The sequence below is a fragment of the Morone saxatilis genome, unplaced genomic scaffold (assembly GCF_004916995.1).
Source record: "Morone saxatilis isolate NCDOM2014 unplaced genomic scaffold, NCSU_SB_2.0 Contig22, whole genome shotgun sequence".
NCBI classification, from domain to species: Eukaryota; Metazoa; Chordata; class Actinopteri; family Moronidae; genus Morone; species Morone saxatilis.
In genome coordinates this window covers 12,658,866-12,674,756 of record NW_023339785.1, presented here as the reverse complement: position 1 = coordinate 12,674,756, position 15,891 = coordinate 12,658,866, and the positions used below count along the sequence as shown (strand labels likewise).

General features: G+C 41.6%; 1 protein-coding gene across 1 annotated transcript; it reads left to right on the top strand.

Annotated features, from left to right (window-relative positions):
- Positions 1 to 1,987: 1,987 nt before the first annotated feature.
- Positions 1,988 to 13,931, top strand: slc24a6a (solute carrier family 24 member 6a). Its single transcript, XM_035669328.1, has 17 exons — positions 1,988 to 3,052; positions 3,320 to 3,421; positions 5,463 to 5,539; positions 5,650 to 5,724; positions 6,268 to 6,352; positions 7,133 to 7,236; positions 7,373 to 7,447; positions 7,834 to 7,859; positions 7,969 to 8,022; positions 8,137 to 8,273; positions 8,539 to 8,708; positions 9,836 to 10,106; positions 10,925 to 11,091; positions 11,187 to 11,301; positions 12,212 to 12,324; positions 12,511 to 12,576; positions 12,807 to 13,931. The coding sequence occupies exons 1-17, from the start codon at positions 2,944 to 2,946 to the stop codon at positions 12,915 to 12,917; spliced, it is 1,857 nt and encodes a 618-aa protein (XP_035525221.1). The 5' UTR covers positions 1,988 to 2,943; the 3' UTR covers positions 12,918 to 13,931.
- Positions 13,932 to 15,891: the final 1,960 nt, after the last annotated feature.

Below are 15,891 nucleotides of genomic sequence, written 5' to 3'. Positions count from 1 at the left end.
GTGAGACTACAAACACTCTTTTCTCGGTCAAATAGGCACCAAATTCAAAATTTATGTTACATTTCGACTACATATATAACCCACTTTCAATAAAGATTAATGTTTCCACGGGTGAAATGCTTCTTTAAACTGAGATACAAGGGTAAAATTGGCTCACTGCATCAGTAAAAGAACAGACAGAACACACTGAGTGTCTGTGTTCTCACAGTGTTGATTAATGGCACATGTTCAGGGGACCATTTCAACAAATTTGCAGAATGCAAGCTGCAATTGTAAAGAAGAGATAACAGGAGCAAATGTCCAGCATTGTCCCTGTTTACATGCACATTACTCACTCAGCTATAAACCACTATCAGATGAAGTGTTTTGTTGTCAGATCATGTTCCTCTGCTGCAGGATCTCAGGCTGACAAATCAGGAGCTGACGAAGCAGTTGGAGGACACAAAGGATGAAGCCTCATTGTAACCCTGACGCACCGAATCCTTCAAATGAATATCAGAACGTACACTGAGTCATCTGTTTGCATTCATACTGTGCTGTGCGTCTGTTGTTGGTTTTCAGTGCTGTTTTGAGTGACGTAATAGGACAAAAGGAAGGATCGCTCAGTCCCCCTCTGTCCTTCGCAGAGGAAATTAAGCTGCTCATCTCTTCAGCTGAAGTGAAACCCAGCATGTCAAACTCCAAAGATCTTGTATGACCTCTCCCTCCTGTGTTTTAGACTGTTGAACTTGACAGGTCTTTCTGTTATTTTATCCATCCTATTTATATCAATGATTGTAGGATAAATAGCAGAAACACCCCCCTGTATAATGCAGCACAGTTCAAACAGCACCAAAAACCACATCTTCCGAAATGATTATACATCCTGTGCTTCCACAAGTGACCACTAGAGTGTGCCACTACAAAGCACAGATGAAAACTGTCAGTACTTGACTGTAGATTTAGAAATGAGGAGATTAGTGATGTCTGTGACTGTCTGCAGGGGGGAAAGGAGGCTGAGGAGCTGCTGGAACCTCAAAGTCTCACAGTAGACCTTCAGACCAAAAGGTACCTCAGTTTCCCTTTATAAAACAGCTTTGATAGACTTTAAGAAGTGTGAAAGCTATAACAAGATTATTCTGTGTGTATTAATAATCATAATTGTATTTCTTTATCTTTGCGTGTTCTTGTTCGTCACCGTCCATCGTCTAAGGTGTGCAGGTAACTTGGAGACAGCCTTCCAGAGAGCAGGACTGTTGATGCTGTTCCTCTTCGTTCTCACGGTTTTGGCCTTTGTGGCGTCAGGAAACTGTGCGGGAAACTCAGAGTTTTTTTCCATGAACACCTTGTGGAGCAGTGCACGCCTGATGTTACAGCCCTACTGCACTGTGCATTACGGCGCCCTACCTCCTATTTGATCTCTTATAAATATGTTAACTCCATTTATCTGGCTGATTGTGGGCTTTTTCTGTAGCTGAACATGTTTTCTACTCGACAGAGCATAAGGCTGAAGTTTTTATCATAAATATTTCATTTCTTTGAAAAATACCACATGAAATTTGCAGTGCAGTGGATTTATTAAGGATTTGTGTATTATGTAATTTAAATCTTACAGATGTTTTCCTTTTTAGATTAAATACTAGAAACAATATCAGTAAAAATCCAATATAGCAGGTCTGACTAGGAAGAACGGATCATTTACTGTTTACTGTTTGTAAAACTGTTTCTGACTTACTGTAAATCAAACCAAACTTATATATATATTATATATATATACATAATATATATGACCAATGTTTTGTTTACATTGTTCAACCCAATCTTTATATAACTTTTTTTTTTTTACATTTTTCTCTTGCCCACTACACATCTGACTAAAATTGCACCAAAGTCAATGAAGGAAAATTGTATACTAACTCAACTCAGTCTCAAAACAACACTCACATTCCTGTATGTACACCCGAAAAGTTATTTGCTGTAGTTGTTTCTCCTGTTGAACCACAGAAGGAATATTGTACCAAAAAGACAAAAGTGGAACGAAAGCATTTGATTTATTAATTAACTTTAGCTAAATGTAAAGAAGAGAGCAGTTACAGCAACCAATAACTCATTCACTGTATGTATGGCCATGTGAGTATTGTCTTAAAATGCACTTGACTAAATTCCCATCCTTTAAGATGAGTTGTTAGTTATTTTAAATGAACACACCCGCACATTACCTTTACTCATTAGTGCCCTGATGTTGAAAAAAGTGTAGTTACACCAAATTAGTAGTGACCACAAAATGAAGCCCTTTAGCAGCCTCCACAATCTCCTAAATAACTTACACAGTCCAGTCTGCCAGCAGGAGCATTACTTAAAACCCTTTTGTAACCCCCCTTATTATTACAGTCTCTCCCAGTGTCCACGTTGTTCATGTTGTAAATGACATGTTCACATTTTGAATCACATGCACCAGTAGAAGTGCTTCCATGCCTCTCTCCAGTCGCCCCACCCAGCTGAAGTCGCTCCCTGGTGGTCTTGTCTGTGACTCCAGGAAAACAACCTCCTCCCAGACGGAACATCGTAAAGAGTGGGGGCGTGGATCAGATATAGGGCAGCGGGGATGTGTGGACGCTCTGAATCGAGCTTTATTTCTGTATAGCTGCTGGCTGGTGATTCATTGTCTGTGCGTGTCTGCTGGAGCTGGAGCTTGTGGATGTGGATGCTGCGTTGGTGCCCACTGACTGGAGCGGGTTGCTGAGATGCTGCTGACAGGCCGAGCCCAATCAAACCCCCCCCTGTACCGTGGATGGAGCCCGAAGCTCAACTAGCTGAAAGAGAATCAATCGGGGGAAGAAAAACAGAAGAAAGCAACAGGCCAGTTGCGTCCTGTGTGAAAGCGGAGGACCGGAGAGAGCAGCAGCGACAGCCAGCGGGGGCATGTTCTGAGCGGAGAGCCGGTGAGCGGCGGCGGCTGGCGGGATGAAGGCGCCGAGGAGACCGAGGCAGACGCGGCTCCTCCCGCGTTTCTGCGTCTGTGTGGTCGGTCTGCTCGCAGCCGCCTGGGTCTTTCACTTCAATGATGTTACAGGTGCTTCTCACAAAATGCATAAAACTGTCCTAATTTAGTCTCCACTGAACTCCATCCGTTAGTTGTGTTGTCTGTTTGTATGTAAATTGCATTATATGTTATATTGCAGTAATAATACAGTTAGTAACGGAGTATTGTAGCTGCACAGTTACTAGAGAAAGGTTATACCCTGAAGTTGGATAAATGTTATGCAAAACTTGTCTTTATGGTATAATGAGTCATATGTTTTATCAGTGGATGTATTTATATGTCGATCCTTCTTTTTAGGCTCCCATGGACCCACTGTGGATCACGACATCTCCTTTTCTAAGAGAGAGATGATCCAGCTGAAAGAAGACAACAACCAGACTGAAAGTATTTCTAAATCTGGTGAGATATTTTACTGTGTGTGAGACGGAAGAGACAATTTCTTTTTACAATAATAGAAAAATTACTTGTGAGTGTATAGAGTTGGACTTCTTTTTACCCATTAACAGGTCTAGATATGAATTAATACAGTGGTTAATCTGAAGTCACAGTGATGGTTTAAGTAACACTAGTGTGTGTGTGTGTGTGTGTGTGTGGAGCCCTATCTCTATTAATCCGTTAAACCCAAGTCTATCTCCTCTGTGCATCGATCTACGTCTGCGCCTCATCCTTCATTTCTTCAAACTCTGCACATCTAGATGTTTAAACACAGTTAGGCCTTTGAGGGGACCCGGTTGCTAGGAAACTGAATGCTGTATTAGTGGTTGGATGGCGTCCGCATCTGGGGCTGTTCAAAGTGGCTGCCCTGTCGTAATGACCTGCTGATTAGTAGCCTCTCATCAGCAATTCTCTCATCGCTCGCGTGTGCTTGGATCTATTTGGCTGGTGAGAGAGAAACAGTGACAGCATCTTACAGTCTGATGTGAGATGAAGAGATTTTGTAGCCAATTACAGACGCTGAGCTACATATATTGAGGTTGGAAGAAGAAGAAAAAACTGCACTGCCTCTGGGAAATACAGTACAGTTTAACTTCAGTGCCTCAAAGATGTTTTCTTCCAATTACCATACTGTTATTTCCAAGAGCTTCATCTTGTTCTTGATGATAAAAATACACTGCTTGATCATGTGACAGGTCATCGTATATCTGTGTCTCCATGCCTACATGTGATCCATGTTAGCTTCTGACTGCACAATGTTGCCTCTGTGCAGGCTCTTATCTACTGTTGTCACACTTTTTTGGTGACCTTCATCTTCAGTGGAGGTTTTATGAATCCTGAATCAGAAAACCTTGTAGGGGAAGTCGCTTGGGAGGCAGCTTTTCAGATTATTGTTTCGCACTGCCTCATAATAAAAGCTCTTTTTTTTTTTTTAATGGTGCAGTGAGTCGTGGCATTTGTTGGAGCTTATGTGCAAGACAGTGCGGCCTCACTCCCTTACAGTTGGAAGGAGGGTGATGGTGACGCATTGACTAAATCGGCCAAATTTAGTGCCTCTGAAGGTGGACTTTATAGGAACTGATGGGCTTTTGGAAAGAGTTGGAAAAGAATGTCAGTATGAATACCTGGCTGAAGCTAGCGTGAAGTCAGAAGAGGAGTGAAAAACTCAATTATAATGCAACTGAAGTGGTTTAATCACGTGATTGTGGCACCACTTTAACCTCAAGCCGTCTCGGCCCTTGTTGCTAGGGGATACAACTGAACAGACGTCCAAGAAAAGTCACACACACACACACACACACACACACACCATTTAAATGCGTGCCCAAGTGACTGGTTGGAGCTGTAAATAAGGATTGTTTTCATTAGCGATTCATCTGCTGATTATATTTCTTCATTAACTGATTAGAGGCATTTTCATTAGATTCATTAAAACTGACATATTGAGTTTACAGTCACAGTAAGACAAAGAATAGCACACAAACTTAATTCACAAAGTACTTAAAAAGTGCTACAGGAAGAAGAAAAGGGAAAGATGGAGAAGAGTCAGAGATTACAAAAACAAAACAGTAAGATGGCGTAAAATCCAAAGGTTTTGGCACTGATTTAGCATCTCTGACACTTTGTGGGAGTCGAGTAGCAACAGCAGCAAAAGCATGATCAGCTTTAGTTTTCAGCCTTGAAGTCCCTGAACACCTGAGCATCCTCTCAGGGGTCAAACAGTTTCTTGGAATACAGAGGAACATGACCATGTAATACGTTGTATTTGTTTTGAAGTAAAACATTTGAATCAGTTCTTAAAGTGACAGGGAGTCAGTGGAGAGACAGAAAAGCAACAAATCTGGAACTGGGGAATCTTTGACATGACATTAAATGATTAATTCATTATGAGAATACTTGCAGATTTTTTGTTTTCCTTCTGTGCATCAACTAATCACTTAATCTGCTATTGGATTTCTGTCACTGTATGCATCGTTGGGTTACTCTTTGTCCATCTCTCCTCCAGCTATCAGTGATTTTCCCGAAGACGTCTTTACTCTGGAGCAGAGGAGACACGGAGCGGTACTCCTTCATGTTCTCTGTGTGAGTATCAGCTCTGCCTGAAGCCAGAAAATTGGAAATGAAAGAAGCTTCATTTGGTTCATACACTGTATAAGTCATGTGGCCATTCATGTGTTTCCTGTATTTCACAGGCTGTCTACATGTTCCACGCCCTGGCCATCATCTGTGATGTTTATTTTGTGCCATCACTGGAAAAAGTATCAGAGGTATGAATTAAAGACACATCTCATGTGGTTGAGAATACAATAAAGTCTTTTTGTTGAGGTATAAAACACTTGTTTGGATCTCTGGGTATGAAAGCATCTGTTTATTTTCATTTTCTAAGATAAGAATGGAGGTATTCTTTATTTTTCTCATTGTCTACATGTCCCACTAAAAGACAAACTACAATGCATTAGTCTATCTGTCACGACCTTCTCCAGCCCCAAGGACATTTGTTCTGACTGAAGACATACATCTTGAATAACAAATTACAAATCTATTGTTTAGTTTTTAAATTGAGTAAATAGTGCATTTGTTGGAGACTATTATCAGATAACTACAGTACCAATGTTCATTGTAATAAAGGAACATATCAGCCAGTACAACAGTGTGGCTCATTGGAGACAACGATGGAGGTCTATGGCTGTATCAGGTGTCTGCACGTGGCAGTAGGATCAATCCACTGATTTGGGATTTGTTGTCAATAAGAAAAATACCACCAGCTTTATCATTTAATTTATTCAAACTCTTTTACGTCCGTCCTCTAGAACCTTCAGCTCAGTCAGGATGTTGCTGGGGCAACCTTCATGGCAGCTGGGAGCTCCGCCCCCGAGCTCTTCACCTCTTTGATTGGTCAGTACGATGCTCTTCAGTTACTCCCTTTAATCGTTAGCCCAACGGTTGCTCCATCAGCGCTCCAATTAAGTGCACTCACATGCATCTTCACCTGATGAGGTCTGAGTGTATGTAGGCAAAAGCATGATTGGCCAATTTTAGGCATTAAAGTAGGCGTGAAGAAAGACAACGAGAAGAGCGCCTTTCATTTAGCTTGATGGTGTGCCAGCTCACCAGCAAATTACTTCCGTGGCCCAGATATTCTCACACGTTTTTTGTTCTTCAGAAAGCAGGTATTGTTTCAGTAAATGTGGATTTAGATGATAACATTTAGATAAAAAAAGGCTTATCAGGCTCATTCACAGTATTTGAAAACTGCTATAAAACAGAGGCGGAAATCATCGTACAAATGTTTATTAAAAACATGACTTAAAAGACTGAAAACTTCTACATCCATGTGGCTTAAGGATATTTTCTCATATATCGCCTCTGAAATAATATATTTTATTCACAAAGGAAAAAAATGGTTTGGCTTTGATAAGAACTGGAGTGACTGTAGGCAATATGAAGTAAATATTCCACAATCAGTAGCATAAGATAAAAGACATCTGCCCAGCCCCTGTGCTTATAAATAGAAGATGCAATATTTCCACTCGGAGGAGAAAGACAGTATGTCTAACTGTGTGCACTTTTATGAATGGGAGGGAGACGCCATCCATCATTTCTTCCAGATTGTCACATTAAATAAATTTCTGCTGATGATTTTTGGCTCAGTCTTTCTTGTTCTGTGTCTTTAAGGGGTGTTTATCACAAAAGGAGACGTGGGGGTTGGAACAATTGTAGGATCAGCTGTCTTTAACATCCTGGTCATCATCGGTATCTGTGGCATCTTCTCTGGACAGGTACCCTGAAGCTAAAAGGAGGACTAACCTCAGCTTTTCTGAACTAAAAGAGAACAAATTACTTTTTTGTCTTGCCAGTGTCAAACCCTCTGGCCCAGACAGTGGTCATATATTGATGTGTGTCTTCTCTCTCCAGCCCATCATTCTGAGCTGGTGGCCTTTGTTTCGTGATTCTGTCTTCTACATCCTTTCCATAGTGGTGCTCATCCTGGTGAGAAATCCTCCAGTAAAAACACAACATTCACACCGGGCTCTTTTTCTCTGTTTGGCAGGGAATTCATTTTGTAATGGCAATCAATCAATTTGCTTTACACATGAAGTGCAGCCTATACCTGCCAGTCAAGCCTGAAAGACTGGAGTAAATAAAGTGGATTCTATTGTAATTTTTTCTTACTCGCAAGACCACAAACTACAGTATTACAGCACAGTACCAGTAGAGAGAAGTTCTGAAACATATCTGTGCTGCAATTTCTTGGAACACGCAGATACTGATATATCTGTGAAGAGCAAATAGTAGTCAATATAATGGCTGATATGAGCTAATCAATCAAATTTGTTATGTCCCTTTGATAAAGTATATTTTGATTTTATTTGCAGGTGATCTACGATGAAAAAGTCATGTGGTAAGACTGTAATGAAACTCTTTACAGCCTCTGTTGTTTGTAAGATAGCTGATGTCACTGTAATGGTGGTACTTCTGAATCTATGTTGGCGTTTGTCTGCGTGTTTCAGGTGGGAGACCATCATCCTGATCTCCATGTATGGAATCTACATAATTATCATGAAGTGAGTCTCCTCTTCACATTTCCACAACGTTGGTATCAAGCCACCGCCCGTTCTGTACCCACAAAAGACACAATATCTTTGTGTGTGTGTTTGTGTGTGTTGTCTCTTGTGTAGGTTCAACAGGTCTCTGCATAGCCTGGTAGAGCGACACTGCAGCAGGGCAGGTCAGCCGTGTCTGAGCAGCCTGCGGCGGACCACTGCGGTCGGAAGCATCGGAGACTGTGACAATGACATGGTGCCGCTGAAGCCAGGTGCAAGAGCTTGTTTTTGTGCAAGTGCATGCGTCCATCCAAAACATCAAAAAGTCTCCGTCTCTGAACAGACCTAGTGACACAGTTTAGGCTGCCAGTCAAACCCATTTCTGTTCCCCTGTGGATTTTCAACAGGCTGAAATAGAACTGGAGCACTGTGATGGATGTCTCTCCATCACTCTGTCCTCTTTTCTCTGCGTAAACTATCCTCTCCTTTTCACTTTTATCTCCTGCTAACCTCTGTCCACCCCCCAACTTTCCCCAGAATCATGTGTAGTGGCTGGCCAGGACTCAGGGGTGGTGATGGTGGATGAGATGCTTAACCTGCACCCCCACCAACTCTCCTTCTCAGAGGCAAGCCTCCGCCTTCTCATCACCCCGCATTTCCCCCCCTTCACCCGCCTGCGCATGGCAGGACGCATGATCATCAATGAGGTACCCTGCACGCGCTCAACAACATAAAGCCAAGTTCCCCTGGGTTTTTTTTTTCTTTTTTTTTTTTCGGCTAGTTCGGTGGGTAATTAAATGTGCATGTGCCACATTTTAAAAAATGTAAAAGTTCTGTAAATTTAATGAAGGATCACGCTTGTGTGTGTTCGTAAAGCCGTCCCGAGTTTGTGTCGTAAAGTCCTCCTTAAGTTCTTAGTAACTACTAGCTAATTTATTTCAAAGCAGTGATTTACTCAGTTGGGTTGCACCAATAAAAGGAAGTCAATGTAGCATCACAAGCTTTAACATAACTGCTGAAAGTTTTAGGGGGGTTTTGCTCTGTGTAATAATCTCGTAGTTAGTATTCATGCAGTTGATGATGAGTGGGAAATACCTGATTATACTAAACTAACTGACAAGCTAACATATGACCCATTTACCATGAAATAATAATTGTATTAAAAAGTTAACATGTCCAACTTGATCAAAATGCTGTTTAATAATAGGAGAATAGGAGTTTAGAGGCTACCGTTTCAACTTGGTGATAATATTATTTGTTTATGGTTGTTACCTTATTGATTTGTTACATTTGGTAATGATCGATATAGTAAGATACCGCGCACAGCTCAGTCTTTGTACAGAAGGTTTGCTGGTAGACAAACCGATGGGAGGATTGATTTGTGCTTCAGGTCTGTTTGCTGTCGTTAGACGGACGTCATCTGATAAGCCCACAAAGTAACACAGACACACACAGACTGCTGCCTAATGCACATTTTTATCCCAAACACAAAAGGCCCCCCAAGAAACTCAATCTTCAAATCTGCTTCTCCACTCTCCGCTCTCCTGCATGTGTGCTTGGCTTTTCCAGTGCCAAATTAAAGTGCGACTGCCAGTGCTTCCCGCCTCTCTGTGCCGTGCCCCTGATCAATGCTTTCCAAATGCCCACTGATGAATGCGCCTGGCTGCCTGATCACTCCTCCTGCCAGTTCTCATATCGTCAGCTACAGTCAGACGAAGTCATTTACATAAGTCCACTGCAGTGTTTTTCATGTCATTTCACTTTCCTCTTTCTTTTTTTCCAATCCCTTCTCTCCTTTATCCGACTTCACCCCACAATCCCTCCCCACCCGCAGAGACAGAGGCTGATTCGTGCCCGGGTCGGCCCGGAGGAGGGGGGAGCTTCAGGGGAGGAAGGCGTGGGCGCTAACGGGCCGTGGGGGGGGAGGGAGAACGGGACGGTGGCCGAGGGAGACACGCAGCCGCTGGAGGGAGAGAGGGAGAGGGGTAAAGAGACTGGGGGAGAGACGGGCGGGGGAGCGCAGCCTAAAGAGGAAGAGGAGGAGGAGGAAGAGCAGGAGGAAGGAGAGGATGAGAACGTTCCTTTCAAGCCCTTCGTCCTGCCAGGTGAGTGAATGAAAACGGACTCTCAGAGGCTGAACTGGGGTTTTAATTTATTTCACAGAATACTTTTATTGGTTGAAGTAAATCTCTGAGGCCACAGGGAAGTTTTTCTGACTAACATTAGAATGAATCTAAGTGAATTCATATTTTTATTGCTTCATTCCTCGAGAACAACTAGTGGATAAAACAGCTACAACACAGAACCGCCCATACACATAACAACTACTGCAGAAAGACATTAGACTTTATATTTAGTGAATCTATGTCAAACTGGATTTTGACACTTTGATCAAATAGTTCCAGAAACAATGAAAAGGAACTAAAAGTCTGAAGAACGGTGAAGATAAGATGAATCAGATGATGCATCGCAGATGTTGAGTTGATGTCATGAACGTCTCTGCTGTGACGGTTCCTCAACAGGAACTATTTTGGCACCTGCAACTAAATTTAGTCCCTGAATCCTTTTGTAAAAATGCAGATAACGTTCCCAATAGCTTCTTGGTCCCCTGGGGAAGTTCCTTGTAACACCCTAGACAGTTGCACCAGGCAGAAAAAATATGACTCCAGGTAGAAGAGAGGAAAAACAAAGGAAATGAGTTTTCTCTAACTGGAAACATTTATGGCGGAGGAATAAAAAGCTTCTGCTTCCACCTACGTGTGATATTTTCCAGTGTTGGAGAAGGATTCGTTGCTAATGGAGCTAATTAAACGGGGATGAAGGCTCACAGACACAGCGCCGTGCCGCATGAATCATTTAGAAGTTGAGATGAATCTGTAATGATCCCTGTGGAGAAACACGTGTATGTGTCTGCGTTCTTCAGATGGTTGGTGTGTGCGTCTGAAGTGGCTGCTCTCTTGGCCCGTGAGCGTCCTGCTTTACTGCACCGTCCCCGACTGTAGCCTGCCGCGGTGGGAGCGCTGGTACCTGCTCACCTTCCTGTCCTCCACGCTCTGGATAGCTCTCTTCTCCTACCTCATGGTCTGGATGGTAGGAAACACACTAGTGCACCGGCAAAACACACACACTTATATATATTATACACGCACAAACACACAGCTTCTTTCCTCTGTGCGTCTGTCCAGGTGACCATAATCAGCTACACACTCGGAATCCCAGAAGTCATCATGGGCATCACTTTTCTGGCAGCCGGCACCAGTGTCCCTGACTGTATAGCCAGCCTCATCGTCGCTCGACAAGGTGTGTGTGTTTGTGTGTGTTGACACTGTTGATTATAACCATTTACACCAACATTTATGTTACAAATATAAGTCAGAATGTTAAGTGTGGAGGTTCATACTGGTTTGACAGAAGACTGAAGGTCCATTTACTAGCTTTTTTCTCGAGCTTTAAACCACATCAGAGGCTGGAATCAACAGCGGTTTAAAACTCGCCAATCATAGCAGTACTCATCGCAAAACATTGAGCCATACGTCACCAAACTAGCGATTTTATTCCGACTGCAAGTTGCCTCTGATTTTTACGAATATATTTTTGTGTTTTTCACTTTCTCTGCAAAACATTGCAACATGCATCACAACATTTTTTTTAGAAAAACTGCTGTGTGTTTCTACCATATTTAGTCTCTCTTGCTGGAAAACATCAGCCCATCATCACCTTTATATTCCATCTTAATGGAAGTTTGATGTGTGGGTTGTTTTCTACAACACAACACTTTTATGGTGTTACAGTATTACACGGTGGACACAAACGCAGGACACAGACAGAGGTACAATGAAGTTAAGAGGGTTTATTCAATAACCCTGCAGGGATAACAAGGGTGGATGGCATGAGCAGAGTGTAGGTGCAAGAAGGGTGGCAGAGGAGGAGGAACGATCTCGAGGCACAAGAGAGACACAGTTAGGGGGGAGAGAGCATGAGGGATACAACACTGGTTAAACCAGAGAGGCCTGAAACCTGTCTGCCACTGTGGCTGAGTCTACCTCTCAGAGTTACAGATATCCTTGATTAATACAATGTAAAAGTGAAAATGGCTCTGCAAACTTGTGACACTATAATGTATCTTCTAATGATGATACATTATGATGTCTAATGTACATATTTTCACATGAATTCCATTTTGTGTTTATCTGAATGTGAAATGTTGCAGGGATGGGCGACATGGCTGTGTCCAACTCCATTGGCAGTAATATCTTTGACGTGCTGCTGGGTCTGGGCTTCCCCTGGGCGCTGAGGACTCTCATAGTCAGCTACGGATCAGTGGTAACACCAACCGCTTTCTCTGCCTTACAATCCCCGACCCGTGCTAAGAACAAAGCAACATCCTTGTGGGGGTTGTCCAACTTTCCCCCTGTTTAGGCCAGAGAGTCAGCAGGTTTTACAATTCAAAGAAGGACTGAAGACACTGATTTAACTGAACATTCATGTTTACTCATCTCTGGTTTTTAGGTGACGATCAACAGCAAAGGCCTGGTGTACTCAGTGATTCTGCTACTGGCCTCAGTCATACTCACAGTGAGTACACCTTCATCATCTCTGCTCGTCGCTGTTAACATTCAGTTATTTAATCAAATCGTTTGTCACAGTGCGACAGGAGCAAAAACCACCTTGTTTTTCTTTACCTGATCTTTTTTCCCGTCATGGCCCGAGAGCCCCGGCGACTTCCTGTCCTCGGGGGATTTTCTATTTAGGCCAGTGCAACGGGAAATGAAGCGCTCTCTCTCTTTCTGTCCATCCCTCCTCAGGTCCTGTGTGTCCATCTGAACTGCTGGAGGCTGGACCGCAGGCTGGGACTCTGCCTCATTCTGCTCTACGCCATCTTCCTCCTCTGCTCTATCGGCTTCGAGAGGCTGTAGAGGACACCCACACACACTCACCACGCACAGTCATACAACAAACAAACAACAAACAAGTGGTCCGACTGGTTTTCCACCTTCTGCTGCCATTATTCAGTCAACTGTAGGGACAGACCGATTTTCATTTCATTTCACGGTGGATGTACATGTTGGAGCAGCGTCACCACGACGACGGCTGCCTGAAAGCTGCATTGTTTACCTTTGATAAACGAGTATTTTTCATAGTTTTGTACCGAGCAGCCCAGATTTTGTGAAATCAAAGCCAACTGATAATGCACTATGTCTCACAACAAATTTATAAAGTATTGAGTTTGTATTCTGAAACCAAGAATATTGTATAAGGAACCCCAGAAGTGTGTTAGTTTACCTATTAATACTTTACGACTGCCACAAGTAACCTCAATGACCAGACGATGATACGTGTAAGTTTATATAGTTGCTTCTCAGTGCGTGCAGTTACTAATGTTGCGTTCTCATCACGCCTTTGTGTCTGTAGTTGTAAACAGCATAGCATGGCCGATCATCACGCTCCAGATAATTGCACTAAGCCACTGTTGTCTTGGCCTTGTACAGAATGTAGGCCCCCCCCTTCTCTTTCCTGAATAGCTTCTCAGCACGGAGGTGGTGTTTTTGTGCTGGAACAAAGGCGACTGTATGCCGCAAAGGTGTTTTTGAATGTCTGTGTTTGGAGAGAGTCTTTGAGTGTATGTTGTTGAGTGCAATTAAATCGTTTTGTTCTGTGAGGTCTCTCTCCTGCGTCAGTCTGTCCGATGCTGATTCAAACTCTAATTGTTATCTTTTCTGACATTTCTTTCGCATGCACGTAAAGGACCAGTGTGTAGGATTTAGTGGCATCTAGCGGGGAAGTTGCAGATTGCAGCGGCTGGCGTCTGTATGAGGAATGAGAGCAGGCTGTGAAGTGTGTAGGAGAACCGTGAAAGGCCCTATCTATAGCTAGTGTTTGTCCGCTCTGTTCTACTGTAGAAATGTGTCTGTAGATAAAAACAGCTCATTCTAAGGTGACAAAAACAGAACAATTCCTATATTCAGGTGATTATGCACTAATGAAATGATACCTATGATTATTATACTCAGTTTATGAAAGTAGATCCTCCTTAAATGTTACATACTGGACCTTAAAATAAATGTGATTGAGTGAATTTGAGCACAACACGAGGAACCTAACCAAAGCACTAAATTTTCCTACCAGTTTGAGTTGTACTGAAGAAGAATGCACTTTTATTTGCTAACCTCTGAAACACTTTGTCTTTGTGATTAATACCTGATCCCAGTACAGAGCAGATAGTTCATGTGAGGAAATAGATTAGCTTTATGCTGCAGGTAATGTACACTTTCAATGAAAAAATAATGTCATATTGTTCACTGCCAGGAGCTCAACCCCATAAAGAATCACACAAAGACACATTTCTTGAAAACGTACACTCTTGTCTCAAAACTTTAAACAAAACCAAAGCTTCAAACTACAATCACAAAATATCACCTGACTCTAGGAGGTAAAATCAAACAACTGCTTCAAAACCATTTTATCTGCGCTCAAAATCAAACGATGCTTTCAGAACATATTCAGTCAATATATAAACACTACTGAGCAGTCATTACACAATACATCAAAGGAAGGACAACAGTGCTGACGCCTTTTAGCTACAGAAAAACTACTTCTTCATTTTCAAGAAATATATATAAAACATGAATATTCACAAGATTCACACAGAACATATTGTATACTGTACGTGGGTCTCTGCTGGGTCAGACTAGAGGACTTCATCTACATCAGAGGTAACATGGTCATACGACCTGCAGACTCATCTATTGCCACAAACACACAGAATGATGATTGTCAGAATAGATCTTTTCCCTGAGATTAATCAAACACATTGATAATACCATTTTATAATCATATGAACCTTTGTCCCTGAAAGCATTTTCATCCTCAGCTGTGGAAGACAAACACAACCTACGTGGCAAATAAGAGGAAGTAGATGTAAAACAACATCCATGTTTAATGTTGTACATATTTAATACTTGTTTTTTGTTTTGTTAACACTTAATGGGTTTATCTCCACACTGTCCACAATTATTTTTTTTAAACATTTTACAGCTGTGTTCCTCCATTTTTGATTTGATTGATTTGATTATACTTCAAGGTCCAGTGTGTAACATTGATAAGGATCTATTGGTAGAAATAGAATATAATATTAATAAGTATGTTTTCATTAGTGTATAATCACCTGAATATAAGAATTGTGTTTTCCATCCAGAGCAGACAACTCAAGCACTGGTTCTAGATAAGTTTCCTACACACTTGGAACCGGAAGGTGAGGAAAAGTTCAGAAATATTCATAGATTCCTGAATTTTTATTGAGGTAGAATGAGTAGATGCCGTTATGTAGAAATTCATCTTTTTTTTTTGCATTAAAAACATATTGGACACACATTATTGTTCCAAGCTATTTCAGTATGTCTTAATACGTCTGTAGCTGATCTTTACAATTATTTGGGAGTGTGAACAGAAACCACCCGATGCCCCGTATTTAAATCTGCAGTGCAGAGGATCAAAATATAAATATGAATAGATTATGCATTATAATAACACAATATGCTAGAAATGATGTATTTAAAGCATTTACAATGGACACGTATTTCAAAGTGATTTTTATTTCAGTCAGGCTAAATCGGCTTCAATACCAAAGAAATGTAAAAATAAAAATAGTACAACAAAGTACATAATTTTACAAATACTCATAATGGAGGTCTGACATATCAGAATAATCAAATAAATTCAAACATGTCACAGTCATAACAAAAATAGAAAAAGTCAATACAGTACATAGAATGCATTAGGAGCTATATACTTGAAGTGTTTGCTATACCATAGACTTTACAAAATTCTACTAGAAAAAACTCCCAGTACCAATGGAATATCAGGTAATATAAAATGTAAAAAAAAAAAAAA

Bases quoted from the DNA above. Each gene is read 5' to 3' on its own strand.
- slc24a6a (XM_035669328.1), top strand. From the start codon at position 2,944: ATGAAGGCGCCGAGGAGACCGAGGCAGACGCGGCTCCTCCCGCGTTTC. The intron at 6,353-7,132 runs GTCAGTACGATG...TGTGTCTTTAAG, and splicing joins GCTCTTCACCTCTTTGATTG to GGGTGTTTATCACAAAAGGA. The intron at 12,325-12,510 runs GTAACACCAACC...TCTGGTTTTTAG, and splicing joins TAGTCAGCTACGGATCAGTG to GTGACGATCAACAGCAAAGG.